The sequence below is a fragment of the Zootoca vivipara genome, chromosome 7, assembly GCF_965207765.1.
Source record: "Zootoca vivipara chromosome 7, rZooViv2.hap1.1, whole genome shotgun sequence".
NCBI lineage: Eukaryota > Metazoa > Chordata > Lepidosauria > Squamata > Lacertidae > Zootoca > Zootoca vivipara.
Genome location: NC_142590.1, coordinates 2,463,852 through 2,480,115, shown reverse-complemented (window position 1 = coordinate 2,480,115; position 16,264 = coordinate 2,463,852). Strand labels below are relative to the sequence as shown.

The following is a 16,264-nucleotide window of genomic DNA, read 5'->3' as shown; positions in this document are numbered from 1 at the left end:
TAACAGCTGAGAAAGAGGAGGAATGGACGGCTCAGGAACATTAATGGTCAACGGGGTACTTTACATCAAAGACTGCAGTCCCTGTTGAGGGATGGAGGAGGCGAGGAAGAGGGAAAACCAATCCTTTGCCACCATTTTCTGAGCTGCTAGTAAACATTGTTGGCTCTGCAATCAAACACCTGCAGAAATATTTGTTGGCAAAAACCAAAAGACTCCCAACAGTTTGACCAACATTTTTGCCCTTCCGCTACCCACAGTCCCTTACTTGACGCACCTGCTCTTAGTTGAACTGACAATGGCCATGGGGTGATTCACATCATCTTTCACAACCAGGATATTGTTCTGTGGAGGAAGCATAGAAAAAAAATTAACCCTTTCCCATAAGATGATCAGGTGATGCTCTGCCCTAAAATGTTTGCCTCTGTCTGAGGTGAGCATGAAGGCATATTCCATTTTGGCATCCTCACAGTAGAAATTATTTTAAATAAGGAGCATTTTAAATTAAGAAGCAAATTGTGCTGAGGCAGGAGACAAAAGTTAAAAGGTATCCTTAGCAAATTCACTTTAGTTCTTCTTGCTGGGCTAACTCAGGGCAGGCAATTCTCACACTTGACTGTTAAAACTAGAGGTGCTTCCAGGAATTGGCATAGCTGAAGGGAGCTCACACTGCTTAATCAGTAGTCTGACTCAAGAGATGTCCCAGATGAGACAGAAAGGCAAGTAGGCTTCAGTCAATGAAGGCAAGTAAAAAAGGAATATTACAGGAGAGGTATAATGAACTCCTGGAAAAACATTGATTTATCAATGCATTTTTGCAAAAGGACTTACTTTGTACTTTCGGAGTATTGAGGAATGGTTCATGACCCGGTCTGTGTCTGTTCCATCTCGTGGCACAACAACAATGCCAAAGTCCCCAACTATCACCTCCATCTGTTGTGAAGCAAAAGGGACATGCATTACAACTGTGGAGTGGGTTCATGTTTATATTCCTGAAAACTTGAATAATCGCTTGGGTCCCTGATTTGCAATTAGAGACAAGCACCATCTCTATTGCATTTTCAGCACTTGTTGAAGACTTCCCTCTTTCAACAAACCTTCTAATTGCGTTTTTTTTAACAAATTCCAGTCAGTGTACTGGATTTGAAATTGCTTTTATATATGCAACTGTTTTAAATGTGTTTTTATTGTATTTTGACATCACTTTGGGATGCTTCATAGGAAGTGATTCATAAAAGAAATTAATCAGCAATCAGCATAACCTCCGCCCATCCTTTGCCAGGGGCGTGTGAGACTTCAGTGTGAAAAAGGCCCTTCCGGCGTCGCTGGAGAGGGAGGTTGCGGGTGTCCACAACCCTCTCACGTGGCAGGGGGATGGATGCCATCCCTCCTGCCACAGGTCGGCCCCGGACGCGTCACCCCCACGGCGTCCAATCCGGGCGCACCGGGGCGTGGCTTGCGCCTTCAAAAGAGGGCGTGCGGCCGGGGCTCGGCCTCTTTGCTTCCGCCCCCAGCCGCCTTAGGATTTTCACCCGCCCACCCTCCCTTTAGGCAGGCCCCTCTGTTGGCCTTGCTATGGACTTCGGTTGGTCGCCATTGAGGGGCCTGGTAGGACTTTTTCCACCTGGCAAATTGGCTCTGGCCTTGTGGTTTTCGCCTACCTCGTAGCAATTCGTCACAACTTTGGTTTTGGCAGTTAGGCATTGGATTATCTCAAATGGTCTCTGGTGGGGGGGGGGGAGGTTGCTGCCATCACCTCCCCCCAAAATGCTGAGGGGTACTTCCTTAAGGAGTCTGGGAGCGTGGCCAAGTCCGAAGCCCTGGAAGGTGAGGGCCCTAGGCACGCCCTTACCGGTGGCCCCAGGGTGAGCTCCTAGTGGATCCGCATCGTAGGACTCACCCAACGGTGGTTAACCCTTCTTAGACTGCCAGCACAGCAGGCTGGAGTCGGGTATAGTCGGTTAGATCCAATGCCTAATGCCAATACCTCTCCACAATCCGTAATCAATAAAGTTGTGGCCAATTTAAGCCCATTAACCTTAATCACTGTGTCCTGTTTAGGGTCTTTATTCTCCGGGGAGGGTCGGGGTATCGCCACACAATCCTGGCTTTTATATACTAAAGGCAGCACTCAGAAGAGAAAGCACTGGTGTTACACTACTCAACAACAGACACTGTTACAGCATGATGTGTGAAATTACAGGGTGACAGGCAATATGTACAGTGGGTGCAGTGCTTTTATTCTGGGGGACGCAGGGATACACATGCCCCTAAACATTTTGTGAATCTAAGTGTGGCCTCATTGAGGGGCAGTATTTCAATACGAGTAGGGAAATGAAAGCACTTGTTATAAGAATTTTATTTTGTTTATTACATACTCCTAAACACTTTTTTAAGGAAAAAAAGCACAGCCCAAATTCAGGTTCTGCTTTATCCAGTCACAGACTGGATAAGTAAAGTTGGAAAGAGGAAGGAATAACTTTGATTGTCACATTAATGCTAGAGGTAACCCTGGTCTATAACCTGTTTCCAAAAAAAATAGAACAGCAAGGCAAGTGAACAGAATTTCCTTAAGGAAATGGAGTTTTTCTGAAAAAGAGGAGGGACTCTTTCCCCTTTGCACTTTAACAGGCTTATCCCTGAGCTTTAATCTTGCTTCCTGTCTTCAGACACTCCTCTAAGAGAAACCATGCCTGCTTTGCCTCATGGGTTTCAATCTTTGCTCTCTTTGTCTTCCAATCCTGGGAAACCTCTGTCCTCCACTGATACAAGCCTCCTACTTCCTTTGCTTCCTAGCATAGCAGGCTGCGAGGTATTTGCATGTGCGAAAGGGAGAGGGAGACCTAAGAAGACAAAGAGCAGTGGCATCTCTCTGTCCATCTCGTAGGGTGTTTGCATGCAAGGGGAAGGGGCTAAAAATGGGGGCTCAGTCAGGATAGGAAAAGAAAAGGGGGTTGCCAATGATGAAAACCCCCATGTGCAGGGGACAGCCACCTCCCCACTCCCCAGCAAGTCACCGCAGCCCAAAACGTTGTGCTCCACCTGGACCCTGCCTGCTCAATGCCCTCAAGCCACTCCTGGCCGTTATCTCACTGGGGCAGCGAAAGGGACTGAAGATGGGAAGGGACTGGACTTAGCCTGGAATGCATCCATCCTCTGGGTCCAATGTCCTCTACTGCCCCCACAACCTGCTCTTTGCTTATCAAAAGAAGTGTAATGAAAGGGGGAAATAACACTAATTTAAAGAACTTAAAAGGAAGTGGGGATTTCCTTCTCTCTCTCTGGCTTTGAAGTTGGCACACTAACTATGGTCTCCTGTGACTTTTCACAGATCCTCTCTTGTTCTTATTATTTGTCCTTCCAAGCAGCATCTGATTTTAGGTGTCAAAAATCAGAGGTAGTACCTCTGGTGGGGGACACATCGTGCTCCTTCTGGGGTTGTTTGTTCACCTTTGATCCCCACCCTGCCCTCAGATCTCACCTGCGTGGCTCCTAGAAACTGTCAGCATGCAACTGTGGACACAGCTGAGGATAGACGATGGGTCTCAAACCCACCTCAAACCCTTGGTGTGTTAGCAACTTCCCCTGCATGTGAAGACAGACAGGGCCAAGTGGGGGTCCAACAGTCAAGAAGGTGGTTTCTGCAGTGTTGCAGAGGGGCAGATGGGGTTGGCAGGTCTTGTACGCCTCCTTCTGGAAACTCCTGTCAGCCAGACTGGTGCCCAACGTATTGCTCCGCTTTCCGTTGGCCCCCATCAGAGAGGCTAATTTGGGCAACCCACCATACACACTGCCCAAGCTTGCGCCCCAGGGAGGTCACTTGGGTGCAGCGGTCGGACTTCACCTCTGGAGGTGCACAAATGGATGCCAACAGCATTGCTGTTGCCAGTGAGAGGGGCTTACAGATTTCATGACTGGTGCCCCTAACAACTTGCTAACTTTGGGTGTTATGCATTTTGACTGGGGGGTGGGGGTGGGGAATGACAGCATTTGCTGTCCTGGCAAGATGTGTTGGGTTGGCCTGTGCAACTGAGCATTCCTCCAGACTCCCTTTTTATTGTGTATTTATGCTCATGATGCTATTAGGGTGGTCACATGAGACCCCACTTTTGCGCCTGGGAAAGTTTTGGGGCTCTCACACAGCTTCATTTCCAATTAGTGCAATGTTGTTGTTGTTGTTGAATTTATATACCGCCCTATACCTGAGGGTCTCAGGTGTGAAGCATGAGGGTTCTGCTGCTATTATTAAGCTTGCAGCAACAGGCTGACTTCAGTTTTTAAATAATCCTTATTTCTTGCAGTGTCATGGAAACATTTCTAGCCATATTAGGGTCTGTAAGGCTCTCTTGGCCCATAGGCTAAATTTAGGGCTAAAAGTATGTGAACGTCTCTTTTTTAATGCAGCAGTTTGGGATGGAGCCTTTCAAAAAATCACCCACATGTATTCTCTTGCGATCAACACCCTTTCTGAGTGGCAGAACCACCTAGTCTCACACTGTGAAAGAACTCCAAGATGAAGAGAGAAGAGTCCTTGGAATGGTGCATAAAGCAAAACTGATTATCCTTAGACCGCAACCTTCTTGGGACTAGGACATCACATGCCTGCCCCCCCCCCCCCCGTCTTCCTCTGTGCCATGTTTGGAGATGGTTCAGAATGAACAATAAATCTGAGTAAAGATGGCTTCCTGTGCTACGAGGCAGCAGGTGCTGTGTGCTTGCCATTTAATGAGATTCATGACCTGCACAACTCCAGTGAGATTTGAAGCGGCACCCTTGTTTGCAAGACAAGCTGTCAAAGAGGAGTATCCCCCTTGCATTCGTATCCCCTTTGCATTCAGCCCCTCTGCCTTTGTTGGTGCTAGCCATGGAGATGTCATGCACACTGAAATGAAAGGTAGAAGCAAACATATGGTCTGTGATTTCCCACCGCCTAAGAAACTAAAAGCAAGAATCCTCGGTGAGAACATTATGATGAATGAATGGCCACTTTGTTGTTGTTTAGTCGTTTAGTCGCATCCGACTCTTCGTGACCCCATGGTGTGAAAATGAAGGAAGTGAATGATCAAAAGGCCGGCAGCGGGGAGAAAACCCCACAATAACAACAGAGCACAGCTTCAGTAACAACTCACGTCAGCTTCATTCCATAGGCCTGGAATGCAGAAGGACTCCAGCAAGTCACTTCCACACAGCAGCAAGATTCGAAGCTCTGGAGAAAAAGGGACACAGATATTCAGATACACAGACTCAAAGGCCTGGAAAGGGAGAGAGAGGTGCCTGCCTGAAGAAGGGAACAAAAAAGAGGCTTCGACACAAAGCTGTGCTTGGATTCTGTTTTCAGAAGTGGGCTATTGCTTGCAAGTTACCGTCTTTTTCGGACCATAACCCACACTTTCGCCCTCCTAAAACGGAACAGAAAAAGTCGCTGCATGTTATGGAGTGAATGCCAGAGCCAGAGCCCTGCAAGAGTCAGAGCCACACGCAGTGGGAAACCGGTTCTTGGGCTGCTTCCGTGACAGTGGGTGAGGTGAGAGGAGAGACGGAAGGGAGCCCCTTCTGCCCCTCCTTCCAGTTTCCATCCATCCATCCTTCCTTCCTCTTTCTTTCTTTCTTTCTTTCTTTCTTTCTTTCTTTCTTTCTTTCTCTCTCTCTCTCTCTCTCTCTCTCTCTCTCTCTCTCTCCCCCTCTCTCACCCCTTCCTTCCCTCCCTCTTCCAACTTGAATAAAATATTGGGGGGCACCTCACATACCATATCAGCCCCCCGCCTCCGCTGCGTTCAGCGAGAAGTGGGGGGCAGCGGAGGGATGCTGCGCGTTCTTCCCCGCCAACCCCCACTACCTCCTTCGCTCCGCCTCCAGCGCCCCCCTCCCAGCCTTTTAGAGGAGGAAAACCAGGGGAAATTTATTTTTCTTGTTGTCTCCTCAAAAAACTAGACGTGTGTTATGTTCCGAAAAATACGGTATCTACTACTCATAGAATAGAATCATAGAATCATAGAGTTGGAAGAGACCACAAGGGCCATCCAGTCCAACCCCCTGCCAAGCAGGAAACACCATCAAATCATTCCTGACATATGGCTGTCCAGCCTCTATTTAAAGACCTCCAAAGAAGGAGATTCCACCACACTCCTTGGCAGCAAATTCCACTGCCGAACAGCTCTTACTGTCAGGAAGTTCTTCCGAATGTTTAGGTGGAATCTTCTGTATTGTAGTTTGAATCCATTGCTCCGTGTCCGCTTCTCTGGAGCAGCAGAAAACAACCTTTCACCCTCTTCTATATGACATCCTTTTTTATATATTTTATATATTTGAACATGGTTATCATATTACCCCTTAACCTTCTCTTCTCCAGGCTAAACATACCCAGCTCCCTAAGCCGTTCCTCATAAGGCATCATTTCCAGGCCTTTGACCATTTTGCTTGCCCTCTTCTGGACACGTTCCAGCTTGTCAGTATCCTTCTTGAAATGTGGTGCCCAGAATTGCATACATGTAAAAATGTCTCGGATGAACACAGTGTTGCCATATCTGTCTCTTGGACCAATTTGTGAACTACTTCTGGAGTGATGGAGGGAGCAAGTATTTGGCAAAGCCGGCTGGCATGTTGCCCACTTCTGGCAGGATGTGTTTTGCTTGGACAGAAATTATTTCCAGGTCCATTTATGGAACAAATGAAGTATTCCTACTGAAAGTTCACCTCAGCTCAAGAGAGCAACTTATTTCCTGAAACATTCCCTACAGCTTCAAATTGATAAAACATGCAAGAGTTTTTCTGTGTAGCATTCTTTGCTGTTAAAAACTGCAATATCCATTTTGTATAATTGTCTACTAAAATTATTTAAAACTAAAGGATAACTGTTTACAAAGTGCTTTGAGACCATGAGTTATTGAAACTACCATATCCATTATCTGAAAATAATGAAGAATCAAAATTAGCCACTACTTAACCAGGGACTCCTGTGGGATTGTCCTATAATCCAAGCCACATCTGATTTTGTTTGATTTTTGCACAAAGTATCCAGTACTTAATAATGAGTTTTCGCTTCTTTGACTAAATCAGCATGATTCTGATTATATCTGTTCCCAGGCCCCGAACTGCATGATCATGTAAAAACAATCATTGGAATTTAAAGCAAATGTAACCCTTAATCTTCCAGGGCTTGATGAGAACAGAAATTTCTCCCTCCAAGTTGCCAATTTAGCCACCAGAGCAAAACAATAAGACTTAAGACTCCTGTCACTCTGGGTCTTTCAAATTATATCTCTGTGGGATATCTATGGCAACCTGTAGCTATTAGGAATCAATGCCAAATTTTGTGAACAGTTCAAAACTCAAGAGCTATACCCATGTATGTTGTCAGTCATTTTAATGCAATTACCAAGCATTCCCTGGTATTTGTTCAAAAAATAGGGGAATGCACATTTATTTTCAGTCATTCATGAAATTAATCTGGGATTGTCAATGCACATTCTGCAGACCATTCTGTGCATATCAGCAGCAGAAGGCCAGCCCAAGATATTTTGATGCCTGAGGGACAAGATTCCACCCCCAATTCTATAGACAGAATCTGATTGGACCAGCAGTTGAATCTGACTTCAACACTGACACAGGACAGCAGTCTATCTTAGGGGACTCGGGGGAAAGGTGGCTGGCGAGAACAGTTACTGCACTCTGTTTCAGTCTTACTAATGGCAGGGTTGGCTTGCAGAATTACACCCATCACCACTTGTCTTGCACTTGGTGTTCCTGTGCTGAATAACCTGATGTGAATTCTCTTACCAATTTGGCTTCTCCGAGGCTCATCTGCTCCCTTGGTGACATATCTTTCAGCACCAGGCAAAAACGTTCTGCTTCTCTCAGGCCTTTAGGTAATTAAACAATCTATGGCCTTTTAAACAGTGTGTGTGTGTGGAGGGGGGTGTATTGTTTTTGTTTGTTATTATGGTATGTGTTTTTTGTGTTTTTACATTGTAAACTGCCCTGTGATCTTCAGATGATGGGTGATATAGAAATTTAATAAATAATAATAATTTTATCCAATGTACAGTGGTACCTCAGGTTACAAAATGCTTCAGGTTACAAACGCTTCAGGCTACAAACTCCGCTAACCCAGAAATAGTACCTCGGGTTAAGAACTTTGCTTCAGGATGAGAACAGAAATTGTGCTCCAGCGGCGCGGCGGCAGCAGGAGGCCCCATTAGCTAAAGTGGTGCTTCAAGGTTAAGAACAGTTTCAGGTTAAGAACGGACCTCCGGAATGAATTAGGTTTGTAACCAGAGGTGCCACTGTATAAGTTCAGCGGTACACAGTTAATTTTGTATTCAAGGAGGACCCTTTTTTATTTCCACCCAATATAATGGGTGGAATTCAACGCTGTGTAATAGAAGTTCTGATGGTGATAGCCTATCAGCTTGCCAGGAGGAACAAGACCCCCTCCTCTCCCCTGGGCACTTCTCTAGGGGTTCTTTCCAGCCCCTTTCTGAGCCATTTTTTTTTTGGGGGGGGCTCCAGGGGGGGAGGTGGGGAAAGTCCCATTTCACAAGCAGAAGCCCTTGTGCCTGATGGTGAACCATGCCTGATGCATTTTTTGTACATCATTTCGACTAATATGTGCATTTTTTGTACATTATTTCTACAAAAATGGGCATTTTGTACACATTATTTAAATAAAGAACTGCATTGAAAAAATGAAAGAACTCTGGAATTTGAAGATTAAGTGGAAATTAGAAAAGCCCACATTCAAGTGGGAATGGAAGAAATTTATCCCCCATTTCTATTCTCATACCACAAGCAGTTTGATCCTTCAGTATCTCTATCACTTGGTTTGGCTGTATGAAACCTTGAAGAGAAGAACCCCCCACACTTGGAAACGGTACCCACTTTTGCCCATGGATAATGTTTACTTACCAATCTCTTCATATCTCATCACTGTTCCCAAATTTGCATTTTCATCTAGAGAAACACGAACAAAAGAAGAGTAAAAAAATATATGTCAGGGTTAAGATTTCACAGAAGACCAGCAAGCAGGGAAGAACCTGCTGGAAAGAGAGATTCTGTCCGTGAATTCAGAACACTGATTAGAATCATAGAATCATAGAGCTGGAAGGGGCCCAAGGGTCATCTAGTCCAACCCCCTGCAATGCAGGAATCTCAACTAAAGACTGACTCTGGGGTTGCGGCGCTCATCTTGTGTTATTGGCTGAGGGAGCCACAGCTTCCAGGTCATGTGGCCAGCGACAAAGCCGCTTCTGGCAAACCAGAGCAGCACACAGAAACGCCGTTTACCTTCCCGCTGGAGTGGTACCTATTTATCTACTTGCACTTTGACGTGCTTTCGAACTGCTAGGTTGGCAGGAGCTGGGACTGAGCAACGGGAGCTCACCCTGTCGTGGGGATTCGAACCGCCAACCTTCTGATCAGCAAGCCCTAGGCTCAGTGGTTTAACCCACAGCGCCACCCAGCAAGTTTGTTTAGAACAACCTTAATTAAAGCAAGGTTGTTTAGAGTAACTTCTGATTTGTTCGAATGTTTCTGAAGCAAATAAAGGGAATGTCATCTATCTTGAGCGAAATTTCAACCAGATGCTCAAGCACTCGGAGAGGTTGTATGACTTCCAGGAAAGAACTCCAGCCTAAAATCAGGAATGTGCTGGGACAGGCATTGCATAAGGCTCTTACCACAAAAAGGCTCTTATCGTCTGTTTGCACTTTGGTGGAAACTCGCTCACTGCTATGTTGATTGGGGGGGGGGCAGGCAAGAATATATTTTTTTCTCAATAGCAGGTCACAACTTCTAACTGGCTGTAAGCAGCTGCATTTCTGGAACATACCCACAAAGGTGAAACGCTCCATCGGTGGACGAACACAGCAAATCCTGCTAAGGCTTTCTCCCACCTTCCCCAAAAACTTTGCTGAAAAAGGCAAGGAGAGAGAGAGAGAGAGAGAGAGAGAGAGAGGGAGCTCAGCAGCTAATACAGGGCAACAGCAGCCTTGTGATTCAAAGGAAACAATATTTGCCTCAATTCAACAGTTCTAGTTATAGGTAGGTGGCCATGTTGGTCTGCCGTCGAAACAAAAAAAAAATAAAATAGAAAAATTCCTTCCAGTAGCACATGAAAGCTCATAGCAATGACAAACTTAGTTTGTCTTTAAGGTGCTACTGGGATGAATTTTTCTATGTTTCAATTCAACGGCTTTACCACACCTTTGGAAACAACCAGTTTTTTTGCACGTTTTCAAAACTTTGAAATCATTGTTTGTCTCTGAGGGTTTTGGCCAAACTTTTCATCACCACATTTCTTCCCTTGACCTGTATCATAGAGTGAAAAATGCTTATTGCATTTGAGTAAAGAACAGCAAAATGAGATTTAAGCATGAGTAACTGCAGATATGGAATGTTGCTACTTTGCAACCCAGTCCTCTCCTTGAAAGCAAGTTACACTGATTTAAGCAGAAGTTACTTCTACATAAATTCCACACTGGATTCCAGGCTGATGAACAAACAACATACTTCACATAAAGATATACGGAACTAAAACCTAGTAGGTGTTTTTTCTTTTTTAAATGAAGAAATGACAAATAACCTTCACAAGCTGAGGAATGGCTGCATGTGTATATGTAGCTAAAGAAAAGATCTGTATTGAAAATAAATAAAATAAAATAAAATACCTTTAATTGAGAATTGCCCTCTTGGCTTGAATTGCAGAGAGAGAAGGTAAGCAGAAAATGACAGGGAAATGATGTGGTTTCGGCTACTGGATGAGCTGGCTGAGCAAAACAAACATCTAGCTCTTGAGGCAAAATGAGAAGCATAAACGATGGCAATTAAGTTATCAATGGGAAATGCCTGTTTACAAGAAGGGAATGTCAGACATGGATTGAGATATGGGCAACTGTCCACGTATTGGTCATGTAGGAAGTATGCTGAAGACTGCCTGATCACAGGGTTGGGGTGATATATACAAAGTGCCTTAAAAGATCATGTATGCTATGACATAGATAATACACCAATACATGAGAAAGCCAACAATTTTGGGGTACTTGCATCCCACCTGAGCACACAATTATTTGTTTTCTCCTTCAAGTGTGCCTCTTCTCTGGGAGCCCAGTCATTGAAAGGACACATTTCCATGCACCTTTCTCCACCAGTCCTTTTCCGGAACAAAATTGCTCTCAGAAATTCCTCTCTGAGGTTCTTGGGATCCCAGCTACAAGCCTACATGGATGATTGTGCAGTTGGAACTCTGCAGGGTGGAAAGCAGCCGGGGAACAGAAAAATGGCCGGTGGGAAATAGTTAAGCGTCCCTCCAGCTTGTTGCTCAGTTACACAAAACCCCAATCTCCTATGCCTCCTGTTTCATATATATATATAAAAAATGCTGGGACTTTTCTACATACATTTGCATGCAATGTAGCGTCTGATCCTATGCATGTTTACTCATAGGTAAAGGGACCCCTGACCATTAGGTCCAGTCGTGACCGACTCTGGGGTTGCAGCGCTCATCTTGTGTTATTGGCCGAGGGAGCCGGCCTACAGCTTCCAGGTCATGTGGCCAGCATGACAAAGCCGCTTCTGGAGAACCAGAGCAGCACACGGAAACACCATTTACCTTCCCGCTGTAGCGGTACCTATTTATCTACTTGCACTTTGATGTGCTTTCGAACTGCTAGGTGGGCAGGAGTTTGGACCGGACAACGGGAGCTCACCCTGTCGCGGGGATTCAAACCGCCAACCTTCTGATCAGCAAGCCCTAGGCTCTGTGGTTTAACCCACAGCACCACCCGCGCCCCCATGTTTACTCATGGGTAAGTCCTAAATTCAACAGAATTAACTTCTCAATAAAGTGTGTGTAGCATTGTAGCCTTCATTAATTAATAATCTAATTTTAGACCCTGATTCAAAGCTGCATGCAACTAGTCTTGAGCAACTGCAGGTGACCCAAGAGAGCTTGTCCACACTTTGCTTGTCCCGTGCCTAGAAAGCAGAGATCCAAGAGCTTTCCAGGCATGAGTCTGAGCGGTTTCCCATTTGCCCTGCTGTTTCCCCCAGAAATTGGAGTTCCTTTAGAGAACTTGGCTGCCTTCTGCTGGAACCTACCTGTGGTGGGCTTGTTAGAGAGGTTGCTGTTCTGATAGATAGGCTGTGGGGACTCATTCTGAGGCTGCCCAATCACTGGGGTCAATGATGGTGTGTTCACGTTGGAGAGGATGCAGCCAGTCACTCGCTAGAAGAAATGGAGAGTGTCAGTTGGTATTTATGCATTCATTGCTTATACGTCGGCAATCTTAGGGATGTCTATTGGCTGTACTCACCAAGTTTTTTTTTTTTTTTTTTTGACGTGCAAAATATGCCAATGCTCTCCTGACAAGACCCTGCCCGTGACGAAGTCCACCCCCCTTGGCCACCCAAAAGCAGGGGTGGAGGAACAGCCTCATGTCTGGCTCAAAAGAATCTGGGTTGTTGAAAACATTTTCTTCAGTTCCAGGGCTCTTGCAATTTCTTGGGAAAGGATAGCGGCAGCAAACAGTACCTCATCAATCAAGGTATTTGATTGATCTTTGATCTTTGTGGCAAGAGGGTCTTCAGCACTGGGTTGCTTTTTTGTTCTGCGCCAGTCTTTTTTGGAGCTGCAGGATTTCCAGCCTAAGATCTTGCCACTGACAGCAGCAGCAGCGACCCATAATCTCAGGTTGCAAAAGGCAGGCGGGCAGGCAGCTCAGCTCAGCTCAGCCCAGCCTTGATGAAGAGAGACTGCCAAGGGGTGGAAGTCAGGGTGGGAGATCTGCTGGAGGTGGCCTGTGCCTCCTTCAGTTCTCCTTGCAGGGGTGCTTGCATATCTGAGCACCTCAACTTAGAATGCTCACTCCATCCCTATCCAAATATCTCATGTGCCTGCAAAACCCTTCTATCCTTCATACAATGATAGAATCATAGAATTGTAGAGTTGGAAGGAACCATGAAGGGCCATCTAGTCCAACCCCCTGCAATGGAGGAATCTCAAGTACACCTCCCACCCAAATGTGCTCTTGGTCATTCCCACCAGAGAAGGATCAAAGTACAGAGATTTTGACATCCTCTCCAATGAAGGGGTGGTAAAGCATTATTCACATAGTTCTGCTACTCTTAAAAAGAGCATTGAACAAAGTGGATGTTGGTTTGATACATCAAGGCATTTCTTAAGGAAGAGTCCATATTCAAGACCGTTTAACACAGATTAGTTAAGCCAGGCATCCCCAAACTGCGGCCTTCCAGATGTTTTGGCCTACAACTCCCATTATCCCTAGCCAACAGGACCAGTGGTCAGGCATGATGGGAATTGTAGTCCAAAACATCTGGAGGGCCGAAGTTTGGGGATACCTGAGTTAAGCCTTTGCTGCTGGGAGTTCCCAAGTAGGCAATCTTGCTTGTTAAATTTATGACCCATTGATGGACCCTGAAGATTCTAGGGAAAAGGGAAAAGGGGGAAGGAAGGAGGTATTGATCACTCATGACTGAAATCAGCACAGCTACTCTGTAAAAAAATAATTAATAAATAAATCCTTAAACCAAATTATTTTTTTTATATAAAAATGCATTCTGAAGTAAGCAGTCTTTCTTTTGGCCACCAGAGGGTACTCAATTCTTTCTTTCCTTCTTTTTGTAGTTGAAGAAACAGAAGATACAAGGCATTGTGCATATAAAATGGTAGGTGAATCTACTGCTTTAGAAATGAATTGCCAACATCAGTGGTGTTGAAAAGCCTGTCACACAGTGTAAAAACTTCACCCGGAAAAAATATGCAAAGATCAGTATGGCGCCCGAGCATCATGCAGTGAGCATGAATCACTCCGGCAGTGTTACCGAATCTCAGGACTAAACCACAGCTCTCCAAAGAGAAGATTGATGCAGCCATTAGGCAGAGTTAGGTGTCATCTCAGGCAGCAGGTGTGTGTGGGGGGGAAGTGAGGTGAGGTGCTGAAAGCCTCTCCTTTGCCCCCTAAGCTAGACTGCTGCTCACAGGCGTTGGGGTGTGTGTGTGTGTGTGCTGTCTCGTTGCCAGTAATGAAGTAAGATTCAACTGTAAGCCTGCCTGACTTCTGTATGTGGAATTGGGGGAACAGCAGGCAGCACCACACTGTTGTTGGGCAGCAAAATGCCTTAGGTTGGCCCAGTTGACAGACTTAGGTTGGCCCTTTGACACTAAGGGAGAGGAAATGGATATATTAGACACAGGGACGGATTTAGGTTTGATGAGGCCCTAAGCTCCTGAAGGGAATGGGGCCCTTGAGATGTCCAGCTGTCCTTTGTCAACAATAAATTGTCGCTGTTTTTTGTGTTGAATATATGCTATTTGGTAATTTATGGACCCAATAGGTATCTAAAGCCACTTGCACATAACAAAATATGTATTTTATCAAAGTAATTGTTGAACTGAATATACTTAAGAAGAAATATATTCATAGTGAAATACAATTAAGAAGTATATTAATAATATTAGTTACATCATAGGAGCCTACACAACACCAAACACTTTTGCTTAATGTAGGTTTTATTTTATTTGTTTTTTGTATTATATTTTGGAAATGTACATCCAGGTTCCCCCCCCTTTATTTTATTTTAATTTTTTGGTCCCCCAAGAGCATGGGACCTAAGCATTAGCTTGTTTAGCTTATATGTAAATCTAGCACTGATTAGACAAAGCTCTTCCATAAGGATTCATGGATGTTAATAGGCTGCACTCATTGGTTGTGGGAGCCTTTTCATACATTTCCTGGAGTGTTGGTAAATGTATAGGGCTTCTTCTATTGAAGGACAGGTAAGAAGGAAAGGAAGTCAATTATAAAAAGTCAACAATTTGGGGCAAAATGCCAACTTGAAATTGGCTTTTAGAAATTTCACCTGTGATCTGAATACAACAAATCCTTTTGCCGCTAGACTGCCTTCCCCCAGTGCAGTGCTCAATCTATAAGTGCTCAAAGATTATACAGCAAATGCATTTGTTTATATATAGGTGCACAGGCTCCAATTGCAGCAGATGCCCATTTTGAAAATGGCTCAAAACATCCTTATAAATGATTCCTGGCAGGTGAAGCATTGCATTTGGTGCCCTCTCCCTCTCTGGTGCATTCCATTAGGCTTGGCATTCTTGGCTGCCTGCTCCCGTTCCCCCACTTCCTTGCCAGGACTAGATCGATGAACAGAAGAAAGGTGTTTAGAATTATTTTCTTCAGCATCAATTCTAAGAGCTAAAGCAGCACACCAGAGCAGAGTCTTTGTCATTAAGAACTGGTTGGAAGCATGTGAAATGGCACTGGGTGGTTGGTCCGGGTATTTTAAGGAGAAGTTTCATACCACTTTAGTCATGCAGTTTTGGGAGACACCTATTTCCCTCACAGAGCTACAATTTCCAGAAGAGGGAGAGAGATTTATTGTGCACATGACCAGGTTCCCAGACTACTGCTGTCATGTTGCAGTATTCCTTCCCCTGTCCTGCTACTGCCATGTTACTCAGAGCTAAGACTAGATTTAGCCTAACTTTCTATCCACACCTGAGCCTGTGGTTTATCTCACTCCAGACAAACCATGAGCTCTCTGTAACCAATGTTTGCTCTTGATTTACTGCTCACTGGTGTGTGAGGTACGGATATAATATGAAGCCAAACCATGGTGCAGCCCTGGGTAGCACGGCAGCAGCAGTACACGGGAAGGATGCTGAAGAAAGCCAGTCACTATCTTCAGTCTGGGAACCTGCTGCCTGGCTGGTTTGTGCTAAGTCATGGATTGGATTGGCATTATTTCCAAACTGTTAATATGAGCTGGGTTTCCCCCAGTAATGAAGCATTCCTGCAAAGTGTCCCAATTTGGCTGGAAGAAGGTAATTTTGGGAACTGCCTCTCACAACTTTGCTAGTGCATGCAAAATAATAAGCACTGACATTTTGCAAGTGACAGTAAGAACAGTCTAGTAAAAAATGTGTGTGAAATTTAGCTACCAGCTACCCTTGCTTCGGGCTCTTTTTTGTCACTTCGTTTTCTACTCTTTATCATCAGTTCAGCTTCCTTACCTCTGGGTACCCTGTACTTTAGCATACCCTGGCATTTCTTCCCAGTACTGAGAACTCCTTTGTGTAAACATCTTAATCCCAGCCAGACTGTTCCTTCACTTACTAAAACGGCTTTGTTTTCTGGCAAACTGAACATGTGGAAGGAACTATGCTGGTTCAACCACTCAGGATCAGAGGCTTCACTGCCACCATTGCAATACAATATAGCTGCATTTATGCCAGCTGAAT

The 16,264-nt window shown here is 44.9% G+C and overlaps 1 protein-coding gene across 1 annotated transcript in view; it reads right to left on the bottom strand.

Annotated features, from left to right (window-relative positions):
• Nucleotides 1-16,264, bottom strand: part of NMNAT2 (nicotinamide nucleotide adenylyltransferase 2) — a 62,783-nt gene that overhangs the window by 5,883 nt on the left and 40,636 nt on the right. The window contains exons 5-10 of the mRNA XM_035123017.3: nt 12,091-12,217; nt 9,824-9,904; nt 8,902-8,946; nt 5,127-5,203; nt 829-930; nt 275-342 (exon numbers count right to left, since the gene is read on the bottom strand). Of these exons, the coding sequence (XP_034978908.2) occupies nt 275-342; nt 829-930; nt 5,127-5,203; nt 8,902-8,946; nt 9,824-9,904; nt 12,091-12,217 (500 nt within the window). The remainder of the gene's footprint in view (nt 1-274; nt 343-828; nt 931-5,126; nt 5,204-8,901; nt 8,947-9,823; nt 9,905-12,090; nt 12,218-16,264) is intronic.